Source organism: Centroberyx gerrardi, chromosome 8, assembly GCF_048128805.1.
Source record: "Centroberyx gerrardi isolate f3 chromosome 8, fCenGer3.hap1.cur.20231027, whole genome shotgun sequence".
Classification (NCBI taxonomy): domain Eukaryota; kingdom Metazoa; phylum Chordata; class Actinopteri; order Beryciformes; family Berycidae; genus Centroberyx; species Centroberyx gerrardi.
The window spans coordinates 9,814,156-9,839,949 of record NC_136004.1 but is presented as its reverse complement, the minus strand read 5'-3'; the positions used below and the strand labels follow the sequence as shown (position 1 = coordinate 9,839,949).

The following is a 25,794-nucleotide window of genomic DNA, read 5'->3' as shown; positions in this document are numbered from 1 at the left end:
CATTGTCTGGTCTTGGGGTGTGGGGGCGGGGGTGTTATCAGACAGGGTCTCAATCATTACACCACCCCACCAGCACCCTGCTAGACAGAGAGAGGTTCCATACTCTTTGGCACATTGAGAAACCACACACTAGGCCATTGTGGGCCTGGACCAGCAATTATGGTTGTGTTTTCCCTCTTCTCTTCAGAAGCCACTTCCATTTTGACATTGGCAGCAAAGTCACTGACATTCTGGCATCTGCCTCTAGGGCAGGCTTGAGAAAACCATTCCCTCAGAAAGAACAGAGCACCATTTACAAGTGGGCTAATAAACTTTCCCAGATCTAAGTAGCTAGTGCAGTTAACATTCGGAAGCTGTCATTTGACTACACACTGAGAGTCGGCTTTACTGCTGCACTCTAGCTTGTGGCATGCTATTTTTTCCCCCATTGAACTCATGGGTTTAATGAATATGATGAACATGTGCGTAGCGTGGTTTAGACCAATACCACACATACAGCAGATCATGACCTATCGCATTACAGTATGGCACTTCCCCCTTCTCCCATGACTGTGTTGGTGTAATTGTTAGCATTCCAGGCCACCCAGATCAGTTCTAGTTTTGAGGTACAGTACAGGGACCATGTAGGGAGGGCCGCAGCTCCCACTGCAGGTCTAAACGGAGCACATGTGTTTTTTTTGCTATCTGTGTGTGGCCGTTGACTGCCCAGCAATGCCACGCAAAAACCCACACAAGAGCCGCTTTACCCTACCACTCGGTGCTATATTTAAGACCATTAGATGGTAGTGTTTCAGTGAGTCACCGTTTCCAATTTTCTTGCTTCCATTTCTTTCCACTTTCCAGCACTGAATGACCTATTTCATGTTCCCTCTTTGCAGAAAAATGGTCTGCGATGATTGGTTTATGATGCTTCTGTTTGAACCAAAGCAAGTCAGCTGGCCTTTCTGTGCACATTGAGCACAAAAGTAATGTTTTTAGGTCACCCTGATCTCAGGCTGTTATTATATTGGGCTTGTGTGCAAATGTGTATTTGTTTGGTTAAATCTAGCCTATACAAATGATATTTGATTAGGCTTTCATGTTTAAACAGAGCCAGTACAAAGCCATGTCTCATTCAGCTGATCAATGTTGTCTCACTGTTATTGACATCTTGACAACTCAGATTATTTAACTTCTTAGATTAGATTTTAGGATTGACCTGAAACATAGGATTTCATTGATTTTTGTTTTTCCCCTCCATTGATTTTATTGATCATGTCTCATACTGTGTTTGCTCCAGCTTTCACTGGAGTACGCTTTGGAAGTCGCTGCTCTGCCATTGTGCTCTGGACTACATATTTCAGGCAGCAGATTATAACAATCAAATTGTCAAACTTGACACATGGCTGTTATCTACCGGTAGTCCCTCTTTGACTGTCACGTTTTCATGTCAAATGGTATTATTGGTTGAAGGAACGCTCCCAAAAACCATATATCAAAGGAAATACAGTTCTTGGATTTTATATTTCAACTTCCTGATTTTCCAACTTCAATTCTGCTACTTAAGAAACGCTCCCTCTGCAGAGTGATGCAGAGCGCTTCGCTCTGCATCACTCTACAGAGGGAGGGTTTCTTAAGTAGCAGAATTACCTCAAGTACCTTATTACCTCAAGCTATATATTAATACCTGCCGTCTATACTGTACATGAAAGCCTTTTATTACCTTTCCATGCTTTCCTCTAATCTGCTGTGCTTTTTTTCCTCTTACAGAGGCCAGGAGCAGCATATCCGTTACGAGCACATCTACCTCCCAGAGCCCAACAGCCAATCGGAGGTGGAGTATGCCGAGATCAAACGTCCTCGTCTGGAGATGGGGCCGGAGTCTCTGATGAGGCACTCAGCGCACCGTCCACCACTACCTCTGGGAGGGGCCGACGATATGGCAAAGGTCAGTGCTGACGTTAGCTGACCACTGGACTCTCATTCCATAGGGGATTTCTGGGTTTTTCAGAAATGTAACTAATTTATCAATATAAAATGTATGATATTGATAGTTCATAATATACAGCAGAAAAATGTGTGAAACATAAACAACAAAAAAAGTGATTCCCTGTGAGTTAATTTGGATTGTATGATTTTTACACTTATCGTGTTCATATATGAGCCCTTATTAATGCACTGATTTTCTATAAGTATAACTAGCAGTAATGTAAAAAGAAATTGGTTTATATTGCATAGGGAGAATCTGATTGACTTGTACACCATGTAGACTAACCAACGAAAAACTCAAGGACACCTTCATACACACTTAGCACACCTCTGTGCTTGTGGTATGCTTCAGTCACTAGACCACACTAATGAATATGAGGTCACAGCCTCTCTCGCCAGGATTGTACACAAGAGCAGTGGTAGCTGGCTATATTTGAGAGTCTTTGTTTGTCTGTGTCCTCATACAGTTGTTGGGGAAAAAACACTTTCAGTTTCAGTGATCATTTTTTCCTTCTGTGCTTGCTGGTGCCAGTTTCTACACTAGTGGCCAAAAATGTCATTGTACATCTCGTCATGTTTTGACCAGAGTTGATGTGATACAGTTTTTAGTGTCTGTTGACTCAAGCATTCAGATGAGCATTGATGGGCCAAGACAGATCACTGTTTGGCTGAAGATAAAAAATGGTTTTGAGTGTCTAGGGAGTTGTTCATAAACATCTTTATTGTCCACACATTTTAATTTAGCGAATCACAGCACTGCCATTTTGTTTCGCTTTGTTATCCACTCTTGATTTGTAAATTTATCTAAATATGAGTCTATGCTTGATTTGCCCATGAGACTTTCTCCAAGTCTCTGGGGAAAGAAAGGACAGCAGAATTTTTAAGGTGACGACAGCAAGGACACAGAGCCCAACCTGTGCATTGCTCTGGATCCTGCTGTTTGGCACCGTCTCCCTCAGAGCTTCAGAGGGTATTATTAGACATACCACACCAGGAGTCGAGAAGGGGGATTCTGCACTGTGGCTAAGCTGGAGCTCCATGAGCAGCAGTGGGAAGACTGAGGCAGTTGTGAAACAGCAATTAATAAATAATAGAGCTGACCTAGATTTCAAAAGACTGAGGATGAAACTGTATGAACTGCAGATCAAAACAGCTTGCTTTCCAGTGTAGTGCTGCTGATGGGGAGATGTTCCTGACATTACACAGAGCACTTCAAACTGCCAGGGGAGGCAGACAGCCAAGGAATGGTAAATAGATACACCAATAACAGAGGGTACAGGAAAAAAACATTGACTCTTAAGCTAGCAGGGAAATATTCAGGAATGCCAGTAATTCCCCTCAGAGCACCGAGGGCTGTAAACCCATTATATAAGTCATGGCAGACGCAATCACTGTATGGAAAGAGTGAGCCAAATGAAAGTGGGAGAGAGGGGGAGATAGGACTGAAAAGGAGGCAAAGGGCAAGTGCAGAGAGGCACAGATAAAGGGGAAAAGGGAAAAGGAGGAGCAAGAGACCAAGACTAACAGGAAAAGAGGGAGTGGGCCAGTACTATCGGACTAAGCTGTGCCCTCATGAGTCATGATACAATCATCAGTTTGAACAGTGAGGACAAAAATAACTTTTTAGTAGCGTACACCGACGTACTGTCATCTTGCTCTTGCGGTAACAAAGCTCATCCCCAGATTCACCCTACTATGTCTTATGGAGAACAGGCAGAGCCTATGGCTTAGTCACACAAGGCAGTGTCAGACCTCCTCACAGTACAATGAGGGGCCTTGTTTTCTTTCCTGAAAGAGGCCTGGATTAGATGGGGTGAAGGCAGTCTGCTGTCTAAGCCCTGCTTGTTGACCAGCCACGGCCCTGGGCAAAGAGAATAGGGAAGAGCTATCCGTGTCTGTCTGTGTTTCTTAGAATGAGAGGCTGGAGTGTTTGGTGAGGGGGAGGACTGGGCACGGAAGGTCATTCTTCACACCTCTTAGTTGTGACCTCGCAAAATTTCCATGCGTGCCACACTCGCCCCACACGGCTCAATGTGTGGGCGGCGCTGTCGGTGCGACCGGGATATTTATGCTGTTGTGGAAATCCGCACGGCGCAAAGCTGACTAGAATATATTTTTGACTGGTGTGGTCTGGACGCCAAGCTGCAGCAGCCTTCCAGGTTGGATGTCAGTTACGTGCCTGTGTACTACCTCCCGTATCAGGACACCTCCCACTTCTCACCCCTCCCTTCCCCTGTTGCTTGGCTCGCCCGGCATACGAAGGTTATGTTCTATATTTCCAGTCATAACACTGGCAGCTCCGTATCTGGACAGATGAGCCTTTTGGCACAGGGTGTTCAGGGATCAGGGACAAACCTAGCCAGTAGTCATCACACACTGGTGTGGACAGGACTCTATCCACATCCCTTAGGACCTGGCCAGAAGTTGACACTCTATATTCTATTGTGTTGTGTTGTGTGTTGTTATTGGAGTTTATGCTCCTAAAAAAAAATTCATGCTCCCTTTGGGGGAAAAAAAAAAAAAAGCACATGTATAATGAGATTCAACATTGGGATGGCCATTTTTAATTATTGTTACATTGTGCCTAAATTTATTTTCCCTGCTCCTAAATTTTGCTATTTAAATCTCAGCCTTATTTAGACCATAGAGCCATATTGCGAGTTGTTTTATTCCACAATATGGTTGTATTATTCCCCTTTCAGAATGGGATTCAGCATTGAAACCTGAGGGAATCTTATTTCAAAGAGTCACCTACTTTAAGCAGCTTTGTGCACCTGCTGTTGTGTACTCTTCTGCATAAGAGAAAGTGTGCTGTCTGAACCAGAGGGAATAATGTGAACTTTCGAGCACCTTCTAGCATAAAAACAGGATGTCTACTGCTTTCTTCAGCTATTATCTGGAATGCATACACTTAGACTACGTGACTTACAGTCACACAGGCAGGTGCTCACTAAACAGCGTGCACACACAAAACAAATAGAACACGCACACCCAGAGGTGATTTAAAAGATGATGCACGCGCAGCCCTAGACATCATGCAGTGGTATGTTCTAAATGTGACTGGGGTTGCTGAGGGCGTATGAGCTGTGAGCTGCGCTGGGCCAAGGGCTTAACTATTGGCCTGTCATCTTTTCACACTGTGTCACAGGTGTAGCGGCTGTAGATGTGCTGCTGTACTGTATTGGGTCTCTAGACCAGAGGGAAACCTTCACAGCCCTGGAGAAACTAGGCTGTTTTTGATGCCATAGTTTTGTCATACCATCAAATCCCTCATGGCTAAACACATTCTCTGTATGTCTTGCACACACTTCACTGTCCTTCGGTTTGCAGCGAAACAAAGTGGCAGCCCAGGTCTACCTCTTCACACCAGTCACGCCTATTTAACACGTTACACACTTGGTGCCTTTCCATTGTGATGTGTCACGGTTTTTCCCTCACGAGAATTTTGCGCTGGCTGTTAAAAATTGTTGTCAGTTTTTTAGATGTAGCCTGAATAGTGTGAATTTACCCAACCCCTGGATGGTGTTATTTGTGTCATGTAAGAACAATAAAAACATGTTCAGAGAGATTAGCAACACGCAAAGGCAGCAAAAAAAAAGGCAGGACTGAAATTAACGGGACTTGTATATCCAAAAAACCTGCAACCCTGCACCAGAGGGATACAATAAAAACGTGTTTTTTCTTCTTTCGAGATTATGTTCTGTATCTCTCTGAAATCCTTGTTTATGGTGACCAGTCCATCATGTTATGTCATGATGTCTGCTTTTACATCACCATGATTTGCTCCCCAGAGGGAATTCAGTACTTTCTTGCATGCTGAGCTATAACAAAGATTAGGGGGGTGGGGGTATTAAAAAGGATGATGTTTCAGACAAAGTAAAGCTCTCCTAGGAGCTATTCTCCTGTTTTTTGTATGTGTGATGGATTTTTGTGAGTAACTGGCTTTGGCAGCCTTGGGCCTCCTCATCTTGGGCAGCGCCTCAACATCCCCCGGCACTGACATTTCAATCACAGCAGGTCTACAGGGCTATAATGCAGCCTGCCTACTCCAGATTAGCCCATTTATATAACCTTCATTTCAGCCGTTTAAAAATAACGCAGAACAAAACCCAAGCCGGATCACACGCTCAGTCATTTATGGTGTTTGTCACTCTAGTATGCCCACATACATGCAGAAAAAGCCAAATCTACACACACGGAGGATATGTTGACTTGGGTTGACTGTGGAGATCAGTGGTGTATTAGAACCATTGATCTGGTTTAGATGAATCCCCTCCCTGCAGCCTCTCATCAGTAAGGCTGCTCAGATGATGAGACACACTGTGGATTATTCTGACTGAAAGACACTCACACATTTCCATTTTTGAGCTGGAAGGCATGGCTAATGATCGCCTCTTGAGCCGGGAATTTTATCTCCACGTCTGCTGTACTACCTCACGATTATCCCCTCTGTCCTAACAACAGAATATTTCATATTTCAAACAAAGACTCTCAAATATAGCCAGCTACCACTGCTCTTGTGTATAATCCTGGCGAGAGAGGCTGTGACCTCATATTCATTAGTGTGGTCTAGTGACTGTGAGGCACTGACACTGCCTTTCATTACCCACAGGACTTAATTACTGGAGTGTGTTGCCTTCCCAGAGGATGCACAGACAGTGTTTGGATGATTTCTTGTAGAGCAGAGATAGGCAATCATGTGCCATGGAGTGCTGCAGGTTTTCATTTCAAACAAAGACTACACCAAGTGATTTCACTGATTAGTACCAACCTGCATACTCTTGGCACTCCATGGCACATGGTTGCCTACCCCTGTTGTAGAGTAACCCACAGACCTTGCAATCAGAGGAAAAGAGGGAAGCAGACAGGAGGAGCGAGAGATTGAAACACCACATATTGGGTGGGGTCCCTAGTTCAGTCCTCTGAGATGGTCAGACCAGATCTAGAAGGCCTCTCTGCTCTGCTGTGTGTCATTATTAGGTCAGTGTCAGGTGTCTGCTGTCTATCAATCACTGTTATCTAAACACAGTATTAGGCTATCAATTTCCCGTCATAAGTCTCATTGACATCTACCCCTTTCTCCCCATTCACTCCATTGAGGAGCAATGTGAATTCCATGCTTTGTACAGACTGTATGGTACAGACTTGAGGCTATGTGCAGATATTTGTGGCTGAAACACGTTGCAGACCGCAAGTCTAAGTGGCTGAACAAGAAAAACCAAAAACAGCCGCTTCCACCAGCTAGTCTCTTCACGTTAAGTTTTATGCTGCCTCCAAAACATTCAACCTATTGAGTTCAAGTGGGGAGTTTTGAAAATCTTGGCTCCATTCTCTTCATTTGACAGCCTTGAGGACAGCTATTGTAGTCCCACTACATCTCCCATAGGTTCGCTGTTTTGTTTCATGTTGAGCTCTGATTGGCAAGTCGCATTGCTGCATTGCATTGCTTAGATACTTGGTATCTAACCAAGTTAGTTTTTTTTTTTCTTTATTTAAATTAAAGTCAATGATGGTTAATGCTTTGACTTGCGGTTTCCAGCTGCAAACTTCTGCACGTAGCCTGAGGCCCATAATGCCATGTGTTTTCTTGCTCTTGTGGTAGCATAATGGGTATCTAACCAAGCTCACTTTTCTCTCTAACGTGCTCCCTTAGGAGCGTGGCAGTGGCATGGGGAAGCTGGAGCCGATCTCCCCTGTCAGCCCGGCCCATATGGACCCTGACTTGGATCTGGTGCCGGCCCGCTTCTCCAAGGAGGAGCTAATCCAGAACATGGACCGTGTGGACAGAGAGATCACTATGGTGGAGCAGCAGATCTGCAAGCTACGCAAGAAACAGGTTTGTTTCCTGTTTAGAGATTGTAGACTGATGCTGCTACAAGTCCTGCTAAGGTCTTACGAAATAAATACGACGAGTCAGGAAATTAAGTGCTTTTGGTTGCAAGGATAGCATCACTACGCAATATTAGGAAAAAGTAGGGAGTCTCTTGTCAGCATCCAGTGGTCAACATGTACGCAGCAACAATGTGTGACAATGAAGAAAGTTGAGTAAAGATTAAATATAGGCCTACTACCAAACAATAACATTTGATCCCTTGTAGATACCACTTTGTTAGGCCATTTGCGTGCATTCAGCTTTTGATCAGACATGCCTTAAACACACCATAAGCTACATATGTATTAAGTCTTTATCTGTCATGCTTGTAGATCTTTAAGTCTTTGCCAGTGTTGGCATCATCATTGAATTTGCACAGTGGCAGTGTCTAGCTTGTTCAAAATGTTCACATGTGGTTTTCCAATGCAACTCTCCCTGCCAGGCTTCAGTTGGCATCGATGCAATAAAGTCTTTAACAGAGACTTTGCTATGTTGTAACCGCTGCATTGAAGCTCCGTAGTTGGTTCTTGCTCAATGTGCCACAACTCTGTACACACTCTCCTCCAGGCAGCTACATTCTCTTTTCTCCTTCCTCCTCGCCTTTTTATTTAGGAGAAAAGTAGGTTAAAAATATATAAGGCTATAAATAACAGCTCCCCCGAGGGAGAGGAGGATTATGGCGGAGGTTTTGTGACTGTTAAACCACTCATATTCCTCCCTCACTGTCTCCCTTTTGGCCGCCTGCCACATCATGTTTAGTAGAGAAGTTCTGTGGTAAAGCTCTTTCTCTTCCACCCCCACCTCTCACCACCATGCCAGCGTGCCAATATGTCCAGCCCCCCCTGGTCCCTTCTTTGCTTGGCACTCAAAATGTATCTCCATAAATCTAAGCCACCTGCAGCCTGTGGCACGGTCCACTGTGAGAGGCTATGTGGGGTGGGCAGTACGACTGGGGGCAGGATGGGAGTGGTGAGGGCTGTGAATGATTGAGAGGGTAAGCTCTGCTACCTAGAAAAATAAATCGAGACCCCTCCCCCTTACTCTCCCTCAACGCACACAATGTTTTTTTATGGATGTTTTCTTTTTTTAACAGTGCAGCTCCCTTCAAGCATTAAAACATCTGGAGTAATTAAGTGGTATGGTAAAACTTTATTTAAAGAGTTCTGGCAGAGTTGGGGGGTTGGGTGGGGGCTGGGGCTTAGGTTACCGTCAGCCTGTGTCATGTCAGCCAGGCTCAGGACAGCTGGTTTATTTTATTTTACTCGGCGGTGGGTTTGGGAAGGGAAGGGGGGGGGGGGAGGGGGGGGCTCTCTGGGAATGTATGCGTTTCCCGCGCCAGATGCTTATCCGGGCCGATCGTGGCACACGATGATCCATCATGCTCCACTCTCATGTGGATCCTCTGGAGGCCGCCTTTCCCCCTGCTGAGGCCCTGGACAGGAGAGGAGAGGAGGGGGCCAGGGGATCGGCTTTACTGTAGATCAGCTCACCGCACGCCACTCACCGACACTCGGCCCCAACCTCTAGACAGCCAGCTACAGCCGAATACTCTCTGCCGCTCTCTCCAGCTCACAGCCTGCACACCATTGATACTCAAATGCTGAGTTTCCATCCAAGCATTTTTAGATTAATTATGACGAGTCAAATTGGAAAAAATTAAAATTTTGATGACTATTTCCTCAATGTTGTAAAGAAGTTTTTTCACTCACTTGAGGCAGACAAAGCTATGTGATAGTTATGTTATAAATAGTGATGGAAATGCATTTGTCGAAAAAAATGAGGACGTAAATAAAGACATAGTGACATTTGCAGTCACATTTTGTCTGTAAAAACTGTCCACTACAGCCTCCCAGAAATATCAAATGCACTCCCATGTGTAAGAACTTCCTTTTGGTTGCATGACCATTAGTTGGTGCATTAGAATTTAAGTACATTTCTTTGTTTTGGTCTTTGGATGAAGGCATGAAATATGGCCAACATTAGCTGACATGAAAAAACAATAACAACTTGCCCAGTACTAATCAATTCTTGAATGACTTCCATTTTTCTCATGGTCTGTACAAGTTCAGGAAGCCTATTTATTTGCTTCAACTCAGCTGATGGAAACAAACCCAATTCAGTTTTCATTTTTCGTGACAATTCAAAAGTTCGCTTAAAATTGGCTTGACAGTTGGATAGAAATGTAGCTATAGATAGGTTTCAGTTGGGGTAGTGATGCCCCAAGAACATTTCTGCTGAATACACATTGAGTTAATGGATAAATATCAGTAGACACTGGCTGCCACATTGTATTTTTGTCCAGCTTTTACTAGAAAGTCTGCCTCTTGGTGTTTGTTAGAAAGCCATTGACAAAAGACGGGAAAACAAACTTGAAGGCCCTTCCACTAAAGGGTTGTTGGCCAGCGTGATAAAGTGGTACAGCCTCAAAGCCTAAGAGCCAAGAGATGCTTTTTTCTTCTCTTTCTGTCAACTTAACAACACACTCCTCTTCTTCTCCTGTGTGCCTTCCAGTGAAGATGGAGGAACAGGGAAGCACTTAAAGAACTCTACATGATGGGCGGTGAAGAATAGAGGTTGATGGACTTCAACCCTCCCAGATTCTCTCTCTTGTCTCCTCTCAGATGTCTCCCCCACCACACACATTCTTTCTCTCTTTCTGTCTCTGTGTCAGGAAACATTTTTGTGTTCACTGGTCACAGTAATTAACGACCACAGCCATTTGGATGTTTTTTTAGAATATGACCTCCATGTAATGGCTGATTACCTGCCAAAGTGGCTGGTAGAGTAGACGAACTCAGTATCCGCAGATGTCGTTTGCCAGCATTTGGCTGGTGTCAATTTCCTACCTTTCCTTCTTTCTCTTTTTCTCTTTCTCTCTCATGTTCACATAGTGTTCTAGCTACACAGCAGGCATTGGCTTTGTTTACAGGCTGTTGTGGTAACCCTTTGATTAACTGGGCCCTGGGGAGTTAATAGCTATTACAGCTAATAGGACAGTTAGTCTCATCCCCGCTGGAGAGGAGGGGGAGGGAAGGCTGATCTCACACACACTCACTAACCTCTCAACAGGAACCAGAGAGCCACAGGGCTGCTGGAAGATCTGGGCCTTTTGGATTTGTTTGGTGGTGTTCTAAAGGTTAACTGTCATCTTCGTTTGTTTGTGTGTGTTACAGCAACAGTTGGAGGAGGAGGCAGCGAAGCCTCAGGAGCCAGAGCGCCCCATCTCACCGCCGCCCAGCGAGGCCAAGCACCGCAGCCTGGTGCAGATCATCTACGACGAGAACAGGGTCAGTGGAAGACGCACACCAGCCACTTTGCGCTCTTAGAATACGTGCTCGTGCTCTGTGCCCCACCTCTCAGCACTCCAGCCCAAATTACCCTACATTTGAATTTGGCTTCACTTCATCACACATGCACAGTGTATTCATTACATCAAGTGAGTGTGAGAGCGAGCAAGCTGGCCCCATGGTTCATTATTGTGTCTCCAGCCCTCCTCTGAATATTCTCTGCTGCTTGGTGGGGGTTATTTGGGTTTTGAGATGCCAGGAATGGGGCCGCTAGTCAGTGTTGGAGATGGAGACAGAGCCCTGGGCGATAAGCTGGTGGATTACCCAGCAGGAGCACATTTGGACAAACCACACAGGAAGCCATTCGACAATCCCTGGAAGATAAAAGTCTAGACCACAGATAGACCCTACTCCTACTCCATGAGTGGGGCCTCATTATGTGTACTCCTCATTGTGTTTGTCATTACATTTCGTAGAAAGAAGAGGCGAGCTGAGGATTACTCATATAGTCTGGTTAATACTGAGCAAGATGCTGGGAAGAGATTGATAATGTCTGTATCTGCAGAAGGCTATTATTCTTGGAGGTCTGTCATTTTTCATTTACCTGGTTTGACGCATCCTCAAAAGCCCATGTCAACAGAAACTAGGCAGACAGTGCCACAAGGTATTTATCTCTTAGCTTAGCCTCCCACTCTTACTGTCAGACCAGGCAGTCCTCGTGCCTAACGGGATAAGCTACTAAAGGTCAACATAGCAGGCATGATGAATCACGCACGTGCACACACACACACACACACACACACACACACACACACACACAAACACACACACACACCCACACGCATATACATACATACATAGTAGGGTTACATAGACACACCACTGACAGATATCGTTCTCTATTATCACCTATGCAAGTCAAGCAACTTAAACATCCTTATCTTTCAAGAAAAGAAAAACAGAATAGTTAGGCAGTCATATAAACCTATTTTGAAGTGCTTAGCATAATAACACTTTTAGTTACAGTAAACAGTCTGTACAGAACATTGCTGTTCAACAGGGTTACCTTGATAATGGAGCCATTCTCAATGCTCTTAGTCCACCTAGTGGTGAAATGCACACCTCTCCTTTCATGTGCATGGCATTTAAATCAGGGAACTCCTCTCACACTGTATGAAAGTACACTGCAGATAAAACCTCTTTGAACAAGCCCCTTATGGGAGACTAGGAGTAAAGTTAAAACTTCATAGTTCAGAGGCAGAGAGCTCTTGGATGTTTCTAGCATGCTCTTTCTCAGAGAAACCTGTTATTATTTTTTACATTCAAGGCAGATCTATTTTTCTTTATAGTACAGCAAGGTAGTATAGTAAGTAGGGAGACCACCCTTCAACTGGAGGACCCGTTTCAAGCCCCTGTGTTGGCAAGAATCCACCCTCCTGAAGTGTCCTTCAGCAAGACATGAATCCCTACCAGCTCTAGGGATGGTACTCTGTAGCTGACCCTGCTCTTTGACCTCACAGGGATCAACAAAGGATCACATTAATTAGTAGTAGTAGTAATGGTACTAGTAGTATTTGTATTATTATTATCATTATTTGTACAGTTGAGAATGACAGGAAAAATGGGACACAGCAGGCATCACTTACGGCCACGGTTGGACTTGAACTCCTGATGTCACGAGCACATGGCACCCACCGTAGTCTGCTAAGCTACCAAAATGCCCTGAGAAGCCCTTTTTTAACACAATAGTATAGGAATGTCCTGTGTGCCTTACCCTCACACTCATCAAGCGCAGCTGAATCACAGCACCTCCGAGTACAAGCAGCAGCAGGACATGGCAGATTGCTCAAGGCGGGCTCATCTGAAAGGCTGGAAGTTGACTGTTGCTGGAAGATGACTCATGGCTTACTCCACAATGTACCCTGACCCCTGTAACACTTTCCACTTCCCTTTGGCTGCCAGGAAGCACTCTGGCCTACCGCACGCTCCCCCAATCTCTCTCCAGACCTCACCAGCTTTTTCAGCTATTTTTTAGGCTGCACTCACTATAAGCCCATTGCCACGGTGACCCCATAGCATATTCAGTCAATGCATATTTCATGCTATTCTGTGATTCAAGGCTTAATGTTACATGGCGAGCTTGTGTTGCTTCTTGCAGGTATATATAGTGTACAGTTCCCCAGGGTGAAGCTCATACCAAGTGTCTTCATATATGAGGAATTTAGTATGCGTTAACCCCTCTCGTCCCCTCGTCCGTACTGTGTAGTTGTCGGGGGGGGGGGGGTGTATGTTTCAGCACCTGGCTGTAATTACTCCAGCCTCAGCATGCCTTTCTGAGCTGGTGTCACAGCGGTGTCATCTGTCCCCTCTGGGCTCGGTGTCACCAGCTCTCCAAGACAGGGTTACATACACATCCCACCGACAGCCGATTGTCAAACCCCCGGGACGGCTCAACTCAAGTTCACTCCTCTCATATTTGGGACATGGCAGTCACGGACATAAACACAAGAGCAGAGAGCCTCACCAAGGCTGCATTATCATAATCCTGTTGAGCTGTGCTGCACCCTCAGTTGTCTGTGCTGCATTGAGATGGCTCTTCAGCCATCTCTCTCTCTCTCTCTCTCTCTCTCTCTCTCTCTCTCTCTCTCTCTCTCTCTCTCTCTCTCTCTCTCTCTCTCTCTCTCTCTCTCTCTCTCTCTCTCTCTCTCTCTCTCTCTCTCTCTCTCTCTCTCTCTCTCTCTCTCTCTCTCTCTCTCTCTCTGTATTTTCTCTGCTGTGTTACCTTCATAACAGATGCCACGGTTTTACAGTGCTACCATGTTAGAAGCATATACACTTCAAATTTTATTTTCACAGATTGCTCCAAAATTTCTCTCATGTGCTCCAATTTTTTTATTTTTTTTATTTAGGAGCACATTTGGTTGGTCCCTGGGGGAAAATGTCTTGCTTCATGCTTTCCCCTTTTTCTGTGACCTCCTTGCTGTGTGCTGCTGATGACTAGGCGGCACGCTGTTGACTCCAGGCAGCGTGTAACAGCAGTACAGCTGCATAGCTTAATAGGTTATGATAAGGCCACTGTCTTCTCTCAGGAGCAGTCCCTGTGTGTTACCACAGGGGGGCATAATTGAGGTGGCTGAGCCAGGCTCTATGCCTGGGTCTTGTGATGAGGGGCGTGTGTGTGGTTGAGAGAGACTGAGGAGGCAGTCACTAGACCAGCAGCTCTCTCTGTGTGATCAACAGCGCTGTTAGAGAAAAGGTTACACACTGTACAGCTTCCTTTGCATCTTATCCCTCCCCCTCTGTTTATTGCTGAATTTCTCATTACTAGTATTTAATCTGAGGAAGTCACATGCAAATGTTTGGGGTCAGTGTTCTGTAGTCTTGCTTTCGAATCTGCTTGGAGAATCATGGCCAGGAAATGGAGAGCAATACTTGATCCCTCCCTCCTCCCTGAGGATGAAAGGCTGCTTTTAATAATTGCTGCTCATTAACGGCTCCTGTAGCTAGTGGGCTCTCTGAGACAATACTGTGCAGCCTGTTACACCTACTCACTCATGAGGAAGCAACAGGAATGAGGAAAAAAATAGGATTGATGCAAAATGACTTCCGGAAAGGTAATGTCATTATGTGAATGTATTTGCATTTGAGGGATATGTATTTGCAAACGTAACCTGTCAACGCTTCCTTTTGTATTTAGAGGAAACGCACAGGAAATTAACAAGGGCACTTTTAAATCTGGAGCCAAGTCATTTGGCTTTACTCACAGGTGACCCAGTTGGAAGCCTGTGTTGAGTCAAGCTAAGCTGTGTGTGTGAGCTCCAGTTGTGGTCTCACATCCTAGTCTGTTAGCGTGAGTCTGTATATAAACTTATGACCAGATCTCAAACTCCTCCTGCGTGCCTCTACAGTGAAGATGGAGTGAAAGGGACAGGGAAACAGCATGACATGGTGGGTGGTGAAGAGTAAAGGTTGATGGGCACGTGCACTGGCAGGTTCTGTCTCTCTCGTCTCCTCTCAAATTTCTCCCACATCCTTGCTATGTTCTCTTTTTTTTCTCTCTCTCTCCATCCATCCCTCTCTCGCTCTCCCTCCATCCTATCTGTGTGTCTGTCACTCCTGCCAGTCACACTGCTGTGGTCACTGAAGGAAATGAAGTGCGATGGAAAGCAACAGAGCATGTGGTATGTCACCAAGGAGAATCTATTTGACCGATGAAGCGGAGAGAGGTACAGAGTGGAAGGAGGGAAAAGAGTGGAGTGAAGATGGGGAGAGAGAGCGTAAGTGAGGGGGTAGTCTGGGACACTGCTCACACATTGTCTGGTGGAGCTAAATATAAATGTATGGGGGAGCTGAGCTGTGGAGGGGTTGTCCACGGCAGAGAGACACAGATGGGGGTTTCTGCTGCCCATCTTCATGCCCCAGCACCTCTCCTCTCCTCCCTTTTTGGTAGCTGCCAGGAACTCTGTTTTAAGAGGCTGAATGTTGTAGGTAGTGAACTGGAGGTGAGATCTTTCTCTGTCTTTCATCAGATGTCTCTTATGGGATAAGCACCAAAGCCCTAGTACCAACTCTCTCCCACTCTCCCTCCCTCCCTCTCTCCTCCCTCCCTTCCTGGCTTTTTGCTCTTTCTCTCCCACTCACTTTCTCTTCCACTCCCACTCGCTCTCCTGCCTGCCTATGTTCTCTCTCTACCTCTCTCTCTGCTCGGGGGAGGTGAGTAATCTTTTTCTCTGGGAGAGGAGAGGAGAGAGGGAGCTGAGGCGAGGAGCTGCAGCCCAGCTTGAGTTAAAAGCTCTAATAATAGTCAGCGCATCCAACCATCCATCCATCCATCCAGCGAGCGGTGGTCCAGCCTCGGTGATCGAGTGAGCGTGCTCAGTGCGTTGCCGTGGTGATGGCAGAGGTGCAGGTGGCAGGCTAACATGTGCTGCTTGTCTGTTTGTGTTTCTTTACCAGAAAAAGGCAGAGGAAGCTCACAGGATACTGGAGGGACTGGGGCCCAGGGTGGAACTGGTGAGTCTGGAAACCTTCTCTTTATTTCATTATTCGATTCCCCATGATTTTTTCCCCCTTATCTGTTTTTGTGTTATTGACATGCGGGAACAGACAGGTTATTGGAGGGCAGGGTGGAGGGAAAAAGGATGGTAGAGAGAGGAGGAGCTAGTTTGAAGCAAAGGATATCTCCAACTCTGAGGTGCAAGGCCCTTGAGAACATGGCCGCTTCCATTACCAGTCAAGTTTGTCTCCCCCATTGATGATAGATACACAGAAAGCTGTTGCTTAGCTCTCCTAAGTCTGTGTCTGAAAAAGGTCTTATTTGATCAGTAACAAAGTTGAGGCTGAATGTGGCACAGTTGCATCTCGCCAGTTGTAACATTCTGGAATGGAGGCACTGGGAACTGACATAATGTTGAGATTATTGAATTACATTATGAAACATGCGCACAGTTTGAAATTCTTTCTACTCTAAAACATATAAACATTGTGTGCAATTCACATTTTTGCATTGCAGTATATTTCATTCATAATGCCCATTTGTGTAACCGGTCAGTTCAGATTTAAGTTTGGGATAAATGGTGTTCTGCTCTATTTCATGGTGAATTGAATCAGTTGGTTCTGTTAAATGAATTATCTATTGAGCCTATGCAAGACCTGCCTGGTGTATCAGACTAACGCAAGACAGGCTCTCCTCTCTCCCTGAGGAGATGCACGGAATTAGACTAGGTTATTAGGCTTCATTCTGTCAGAGCTTCTATTCTGTCATATTACTTGATTAACATTTTTCCACAAAGAGAGAAATGTCTGTTTGCAGCCAAGTTCTGTGCTACGACTACCATCCGGGGTGAAATGAGTTAATATGGAGGAGATGTAGGGTGAACCCCCTTGTTTGACCTTTACGTGTCTAGCTGTGAAACTTGGTTGTTGGCTAACTGTTGTGAAACTGACAGTATGGCAGACTCTTTCATCTGTCTCCTCTCCTCTTCCAGCCTCTGTACAACCAGCCTTCAGACACCAAGCAGTACCATGAGAACATCAAAATGTGAGTCACTACATAAGCTCATACACCTCTACACTCTAAAATGCTTTATTTAAATCCACAAAAATATAATTTACATAAAATTCAAAGATTAGAGGTTAAACACGCACAAGTACACAACACGCACAAGTACACATACACACACACACACACACACACACACACACACACACACACACATGACCCTGTTTATGGATATACTGTATATGGGGGGTAGATGTTTGTGTGTACCACTTTGATGATTTTGGTTGCTAATACCTTGCTTCATAACCATATTTCAAAAGGAATCTTGATATTCTTTTCTAGATGCAATAAGTAGAGAGGTAAATAGGCCAGATGCAATAGACAGGATCCCTGTTGTATTCTGTTCATCGGTCTGTAGCAAAAGTGTATTTTTAGATTGTCTGTGCTTAAGCTGAACATCAATTTTGCTAGCCTGTTAGTATCCTTTTGGAGTGTCAACACACACATACTTGACACATACATACAGACTAATTATTCATAATTTGCTCTTGGTATTCAATGAGAACATTGAATATCAACAGCAGGATGCTTGGGTACACATCCAAGGTTAGTGACAAACCAAGTAAAGTTAACTTTAGATGAATGATGGCAGAAACTTGTCAATTTGATATTATTTTGCTGGGCATCTGCAAGTAGGGAACCATAGTGTACCCAACTTTTTCCCTCTTTGCCCTGCCTTGCCGTGTTTATGCAGATGTACATAAACATCTGTAATCTTTTGAGGACCATGATTCACTGAGGCAGATCATATGGTTGTAGTAGGGTTATAATAGGTTATACCCTCTGTTGGCACTGTGGTTTGGGCACAGTGGCATGCCATAAGATGTCCCTGACCTCTTAGCCACACTGGGCTCTGTCTTCACTCCTTTTGATCCCTGCACCGTTTGATCAGTATTATTGCCTCAAAGCAATTAGCTGAAATCTCTCTCTCTCTCTCTCCCTCTCCCTCTCTCTCTCTCTCTCTCTCTCTCTCTCTCTCTCTCTCTCTCTTGTGTGTGTGTTATTAAATACCACTGTGTAACTTTGACCCAGCACAATTGACTTCTTTGTGTTGCTAACTGGTTTGATAACCTTGGCACTCATCCCTGCTGGGATAGATGAGTACCATACCACATATACCCTCTGCCCAGCCTACCTACTACAGCCAGTACTTCTCTTTGATCTCCCGTACACACTGCTCTGACCACTGACTTATTGTTACAATTGCCAATATCTTTAGCATGCAGAATAATATGGGGGGAAAAAAAAATCTATGAAGTTTTTGTTCAGTGTGCTTGTGCCACTGGAGAACTTTTCTCCACAATCATAAGTGAGTAATGAAACTTTTGGCCGTCATGTTTTGGAGGTATTTACACTAAATTACAGTGTACTCCAATTTCTCAGAAATGGCACAGGCTTAGTGCAGGACAAAGGAAACCTTTCGTAGGGGTTCAGGGCAACTAATCTTTCTCTCCACCATCTGGTGTCCAGAGGACAATACCATCTCTGTCCTTAAAGGGCTTAATCTGTCAGGCCTGCTTCTGCCTTGCGTTGTTACTCCTCACCCACTTTATGCCATGATGTGTGTGGACGCGCACAGCCTCTAGCTGGATTCAAGTGCATTTCTCTTTCTGCTGCAATGGCTTGGCTGAATATGTGTCTGTTTTTGTTTGGGTGGGTGTGTGGGAGTGTTTGTCGTGTTTGAGGGGGGGGGTGTTTAGATTTAACATGGGTTTGTTATTGCAGATAACATAAATGAAGGAAACGAAGAATAGGTCATCCAGTGTGTTTATCTCTTTGGACCTTAAATGTTATCTTGTTGTCTTCCATGCATCACATAAACTCATACACCACTTGTACCCCACTTCCTCCTCTCCTGTCCTTGCCTGTGACCTGCAGGACCCTGCGGGCCAGCTGAAGTGACTAATGTAGAATAAGATTACATTAATCAGTGGAGAACGTGACCTTACAACTGACAGATTAAGTGTCAAGAATAAAACTCAGTCTTGCACCAAAGAAAGAGACAAACGGAGTGGCTGCCTAAGCAGATTACTGGCCCTGACCTTTATTTGAAGCACTGTGGCTGGCCGTTCCCAGCCCAGACAAGCTTTACAAGTTTGGCTCCTCTCTCTGTCCTTTCCCCCCAGAAGCGATTTTGAGTTTATCGACTTAGCAGTGGCATACAAGGACAAGCATCGTTTGTGTGTGTGTGTGTGAGAAAGAGAGAGAGTGTGTGTGAGTGAGGGTGTATTTGTTTATGGGGCAAAGAAGGGAGGTAGTGGAGGTACAGTGAGGGTAGAAACTTTGTACCTGAAGAGCGGGAGATGAAAAGTAACTCTTTCCTAGCATTAATATCCTGAACTTAGATTTACCTTGTGATGAATGTGATGAAACCTATGGCACTGTCTGAATTGATTGTCCTTTGTTTCCCTGTATGTTCTCTCCTCTTTTTATCTCTCTCTCTCTCTCTCTCTCTCTCTCTCTCTCTCTCTCTCTCTCTCTCTCTCTCTCTCTCTCTCTCTCTCTCTCTCTCTCTCTCTCTCTCTCTCTCTCTCTCTCTCTCTCTCTCTCTCTCTCTCTTCTGTTACTTTGTCACTCCTCCACTGTTTTCCTCACCCCTCACAGAAACCAGGCGATGAGGAAGAAGCTGATCCTGTACTTCAAGAGGAGAAATCATGCTCGTAAGCAGTGGGTGAGTAGAGAACTCAACACTCTTGACTCTCTACTGGGACTCGGCCCATGACAGATGACTAGTCTGAAACTGGGCCAGCTGCTCCTTGAAGTGAGTGGCCATTTTAGGCAGACCAAAGAGGAAGAGAGCTCTGCGGTACACAGTGGGCATGATCTGTTGTCAGAACTCTTACTGTGCCCTGGGGAACAGAGATTGCTTTTGAGAAATGAAAAGGCTAAAAAAAGATTTCTGTCATACTGTCACCGCAAAGATGGCCCAAGTAATTTTTTTTTCTTTTGTCCATTGAATTCTCTGTCAGCCAAGCACTATAATGAGCATTGTACGGGTTTGAGTGCACTCTTGCCTGTCAGTGATTGAGCGAGGCTGAGTCAAAGAGCATGGCTATAAATAAAGCGGGGATCGATGGGGCAAGCTCTGATGCCAGATCCAGGCGGATATCCTCAAAATCAACTGCCCTGACAGAAAATCATTACTGCAAATCAAGTCCATAGTTTTACTGTGAAATTTGCATCACTCTCTCTTGCTTCCAGCTTCAGAGGTTCTGCCTTTTAAAAAATGTATCGCAATTGCAACCATCTCACATCTCTGCATTGATTTTGTATTGCAAGCCTATGAAAGGCAAAAAAGAACTGCACTCTAATGCAGCCCCTATATCAAAGCTTACGAGTCGTGGGTCGGTGTCCAGTCTCCTTCCTGCTGTGGGTAAGTGGGGGCAGTAGCTCCTAGTGGGCAGAGTGAGGGGAGACGTCGCCCTGTGGTTTACGAGCCCACTGAGGGTCGTGTCTCCTCCAGGGTTAATGGTCTGCTTTACAGCCTGCCTGTGGAGGAGCTGGGAAAACAGTGGGCTGTCCTCTGCCAGAGTCATGGCTCAAGGCCAGACTCCCCATGGAATACCAACACAGCATGCTGTGCTCTCTGAACATGTGGAGTAGCATGCCAGGATACACCAGAGAGACAGACAGCAAAAGAAGATTGCTGGACAGTATTACAGGGGGAAAAAAATGAAAGGACACGTGATTGCAGTCTCTTCTTTTGATCCTCAGTCTGTCTCCCACTAAAATCAATGTTAGGGCAGTCTGAAATGGGTGCGTTTGGAAAAACAGACCATCAGTGTGCATGTTTAGAGATGTCTTCTTTTAGTGAAATCTGTGTGTTGATTGTTCAGTGACTGCTTTTTTGGAGTTTATGGTTTGTAATCCATGCCTCTTGACATCAAAATGAAGACAAAGGAAGACATGGTGTTGATATTTGTTCAAGTGTTTCTGCAGTGATTTGAGTGCTTCCCTGTGCTTGTGGCTTCTCAGGAACAGAAATTTTGTCAGCGCTATGACCAGCTGATGGAAGCCTGGGAGAAGAAGGTGGAGCGCATCGAAAACAACCCGCGGCGCCGAGCCAAGGAGAGCAAGGTGCGCGAGTACTACGAGAAGCAATTCCCAGAGATCCGCAAGCAGAGAGAGCTGCAGGAGCGCATGCAGAGGTGAGACACATGAAGATCTCTGTAATCTCTTCCTTTCTATCTTTTCTCAACAGGGGGAGTCTGTGATTGCTAAATGGAGCAAAGGCCCATTCACATCTGGAATGACTATGAACTATAACGTGAATGCTCATGCATTCCTCAGCAAACAAAGCCATCACTGCAGTGGGCTACTGAATTTTATTGAGTTTTATTGCTGTCTCTGCATCCAAAAAATTACTCCGATATTGAACCAAAAATATAGTTATAGTTAGCTTTTTGGATGTTTCCATAGTTAGTTCTGGATGTGAATGGGCCTTAAAAGGCACCCAAATATTTTCTAGGAACTGGCTGTAGCATTTTGAATTGTTGCCTAGTTACTGATCAGAGAATTAATCTGCCTCTCTTTTGAACAACTATAGGAGTGTTTATTATATACGAGGAGCCTTGTGTAATGCAGGTGGCTCAGCTACAGTAACGTGTAGGAAAGTATTGAGTGACATGTCTTCTTTGTCACCCCTTTTGTAGCCGCGTGGGGCAGCGTGGAGGTGGGCTGGCCTCGTCTGCAGCTCGCAGTGAACACGAGGTCTCTGAGATCATTGATGGCATATCAGAACAAGAGGTGAGCTCTTCTATTCTGTTAGTAGTCGGATTTCCCTCCTCTTGGCGTCTGACACACTTCCATTTTTATGTAGAAAAAGCAATGCTTCAACTTTTTTGAAAAAATCAGTAGATACCACTACCAGTAAACAGTGCAATGTCAAACTCTCAAACATTTAACTACAACAAGACAGCCAGTGTGCTGAATTCAGAGTTCCCGCTCTTCTTCATTGTGATTAGTCGGCTCACAAAAAATGCGGTCCACCTCAAAAATGAAACTTTTTGCAATTTTCGAAAGAGCTCCACTCTTCCTAAAACGATCCCAGGCACTGCACCTTATCCAAAGTGGATGCTTTCCTACAAAACAGACTTTCATATAAAGCAGGCACTGGCAGTTTGAAAAAAAGAGGAATAGTGCGAGCGCGCCCAAAGTATGTCAACTCAACGCAGTCATCCTACGATTTTATTTGTGCTTTACCCAGTAAAACTCCACCTCTTCTGTCAAGGGATGCCTGTGTTTCTGTAGCTCAGGAAGCATATATCTCTGCATGAAAATTGAATTCTACGTTTTTGTAGTCATATAAACAAGAAGTGCAAACACAGATAGATCTCTTGCTTGACATGGAAGGTAAAAGTCAACATTGATGTCACTTCCTAATGCAATTCATTTGTCCTGCTGCCTCCTGCTGGGCCTGAGGTCTCGGAGATCCCTGCACTGTGAGGCCCTGCTGTCAGTGTTGAGGACAAGTGGTGCAGGCCCATGCTGTGAATAGGACTTAGCCATCACATACACTAGTTACACATTAGCGCTGTTCCTCTCACGTCAAGCGGCAGCCCAGTCAGCCGAGCAGCGCGTCCGATTGGGTTGTCTTATCTCATCTCGAGAAGTGCTGTCTGCTTCCTCACTCCCCTCAAGCTAGCAGCACACCCCCTCTCTCTTCCTCTCCGCTCTTAATCTCACACTTCCTCGTGTTTTTTAAATTATTGTGAGCGGAGGCGACGCTCGACAAAGTTCATGAGCTAGATTGAAACCTATGATCTTGCAAGTAAATAGTATGTGCCATAGCCTGCTGAGCCACCGGGATGGCCTCAACTTCCTCTCTTGTCTTCTGAACTTTTGCACACTTTTCACATGGAGTTTATTACCACACTAGGTTTCATATAGTGCGTGTTTATTTAGCACATTGTGGTCAGATAGCTTCCCTCTCAGGACCAACCCACTCAATCCGAGACATTGGTTTCTGTTTTGTCTTTGTGTGTGTGTGTGTGTGTGTGTGTGTGTGTGTGTGTGTGTGTGTGTGTGTGTATGTCAGAACACGGAGAAGCAAATGCGACAGCTGGCGGTCATCCCTCCCATGCTGTTTGACGCTGAACAGCAGCGCATCAAGTTCATCAACATGAATGGCCTGATGGACGACCCCATGAAGGTGTACAAGGACCGGCAGGTCATGAACATGTGGAGCGAGCAGGAGAAGGACACTTTCAGAGAGAAGTAAGACAAGCACCACAACACAATCGGGGCGGGAAACGCAACTTCTGCTGGAATTGGAATTGAAACATTTCTCATTTTAGTCTTAATTCTTACCTGCTGGAATGGGTGTGGTTAAATACAATACCTTCCATAGACCAAAAACAGCTAGAATTAATCAACATTTCACTGTTGTTGATTTTGTTCCATGGACAGTGTATTTGTATACTTGAGACTTCCTCGAGATTGGCAGTTTTTTTTTTGTGCTCAACTCTCTTTAATTTCTAATGAGACAATACTGTTTTTGTAGTTTTAATAAAATCCCAGATTAGCTTCCAGATCCACTTTCATGTTCAGTTCTGTTGAGCTTCTTTTTATTCAACAAAATGAAGTATAGGTTTTACTCACTGTGAAATGTCTGTGACCTATCTACGGTCAGTGAGTTGGCAGTGAGGAAGTGAATCTTCCCTTTTCGTGAGAAACAAGAGGAGGCGTTTCAACCTGCCAAATCGAATCCAACCCACAGCAGTAAAATCGGTGACCGTAAAGTCTACCCACATGCAAAAGCAAGAGCTTCACAATTTTCTTATCTTAATAACCCTGATATAAAACATACAAGAGAAGACTATTAGATGTTTTATCATTGGCTGCTGTCTAGTGTGATATCAAACAATTGATTGGATACAGGATACTTGAATGTAGGCTCAATAGAGTAATATTTAGTATACCTCTAAGCCTACATTAAAAGAGCATGGTTTTAAGTGAGTGAATTTTGGAGCGCTTGGTCTGCGTCAGCGCTGACATCACCTCCTCACTGGTTCTCTTTGTATTTCTCTGTGATCTACTTCGGGTGCGCATCAGCAAATGCCAGTGATTTCAAATCATTCCACTAGCAGCATGTAACAGTTTCTTTGTTCTGCTCTCAGGTTCATCCAGCACCCAAAAAACTTTGGCCTGATTGCGTCTTTTCTGGAGAGAAAGGTGCGGTCAAAAAGATACAGTGCTCTTTTTTTTTTCTTTTTTTTTTTGGTGGTTTTGCAGTGTGATCCATCCTTCTGAGGAAATGAGTGCTCAAGAGGAATGACGTTGCTTTTTATGTTTCAGACGGTGGCGGAGTGTGTGCTCTTCTACTATCTGACCAAAAAGAATGAAAACTACAAGAATATAGTACGCAGAAACTACCGACGCCGGGGCAGAAGCCAGGTATTGTATCTCACCGTTTCAGCTCACAGTTCAGAACGATGTTCAGTGCAGAGCACCTCTAGTCTGTTCCCAGTGTTGGTAGAGATGTCTTGGCAGCACACTGAGGTAGTCCAATCCATAAAACTCCCATGATGCTAAGAGCTGAGGAAAACGCTAAAGGTCATACAAGCTTGCCGATCACGTGACGCGTTAAGCTCAACCCCCTCAAGTCAGCTGTAATGTGTCCGTATTGACAGCTCTTTTTTTTTTTTTCTTAACACGGGTCGTTTCCATTGCTAATGAGCTCCCAGTTATTACTTAGCCTCAGATCAGGTGTTGGCTGTTAAACTCCGTGGCGGCGGGCGCTAATGAAATGGCGCATTAATTAACTGGCGACCTTTTCCTGTGGGCGCTGGGCTGGTGTCTCCTCATCTCTCCTGGAGAAACCTCCGCTCATTACCTGGCAGTCGCTCCACATCACTCGTTACTGAGCCGTATGTGAGCAGCGGCTAGCGCTAATAACACACAGGCAAGGAAGAAGGTAGCGAGGGAGGGGGAACAGAAAGAGCAGAGTGCTGTATCTCATTGTGACTACAGGCACTAACGGTGATGATGTTTGGAGAGAGGAGAGATGGTGAGTATAAGTAAAAGCTTAATGCAAATGATAATGTATGCCCAGCCTCATCAAGTCTGTGCTTTTTCCCTTAGTACCGTAGTGGAGTGGCTGCTCTGTCTCCACCTTTAACTAGAGTGTCTGTATAGCTGCTGTTTGATCGGCTTGGGGGCGTGATTAGAGGCCAAGTGCTAACAAATGTCTATAATTAGGGTGGATGGAGATGATTAGGCTGAGGCTGTGTCCAGGGGAAGAAAAAAAAAGTGTCTAAGCAGGTTCATCCACTTGGGCCTGTGGGACCATTCAGTCATATTGACTTATGGCTTTTATTTGTTTACTGTTTGAGTTAATCTCTGTGGGAGGGAGAGGGGAGTAGTGATATGGTGCAAGTGGAAAAACAGCAGTCTCTCTATGAGTGAAAGGTCTATTGTGATCTTGCTCACCTCCCTGCTATCTTGCTCTTCTCTCTCTCTCTTGCTCTCTCTCTTTCTCTCTCTCAATTTGTGTCCTTTAATGTTTCCTTGCCAGGAGCCAGGTGTAATGAGTCTTTTAGAGCAGATATAGGAGAAAGGGATGGAGTAGGGTTTACCTCCATGAGATGAGCATTCAGCCAGAGGCA

General features: G+C 45.0%; 1 protein-coding gene across 4 annotated transcripts in view; it reads left to right on the top strand.

Moving 5' to 3' along the window:
• Positions 1 to 25,794, top strand: part of ncor2 (nuclear receptor corepressor 2) — a 90,555-nt gene that overhangs the window by 26,137 nt on the left and 38,624 nt on the right. For all 4 annotated transcript variants that reach the window (XM_078285006.1, XM_078285007.1, XM_078285005.1 and 1 more), the window contains exons 4-14: positions 1,750 to 1,927; positions 7,622 to 7,804; positions 11,014 to 11,127; positions 16,084 to 16,140; positions 17,115 to 17,167; positions 19,793 to 19,859; positions 21,164 to 21,336; positions 21,841 to 21,934; positions 23,226 to 23,404; positions 24,307 to 24,361; positions 24,485 to 24,583. In XM_078285006.1, the coding sequence (XP_078141132.1) occupies positions 1,750 to 1,927; positions 7,622 to 7,804; positions 11,014 to 11,127; positions 16,084 to 16,140; positions 17,115 to 17,167; positions 19,793 to 19,859; positions 21,164 to 21,336; positions 21,841 to 21,934; positions 23,226 to 23,404; positions 24,307 to 24,361; positions 24,485 to 24,583 (1,252 nt within the window). The remainder of the gene's footprint in view (positions 1 to 1,749; positions 1,928 to 7,621; positions 7,805 to 11,013; positions 11,128 to 16,083; positions 16,141 to 17,114; positions 17,168 to 19,792; positions 19,860 to 21,163; positions 21,337 to 21,840; positions 21,935 to 23,225; positions 23,405 to 24,306; positions 24,362 to 24,484; positions 24,584 to 25,794) is intronic.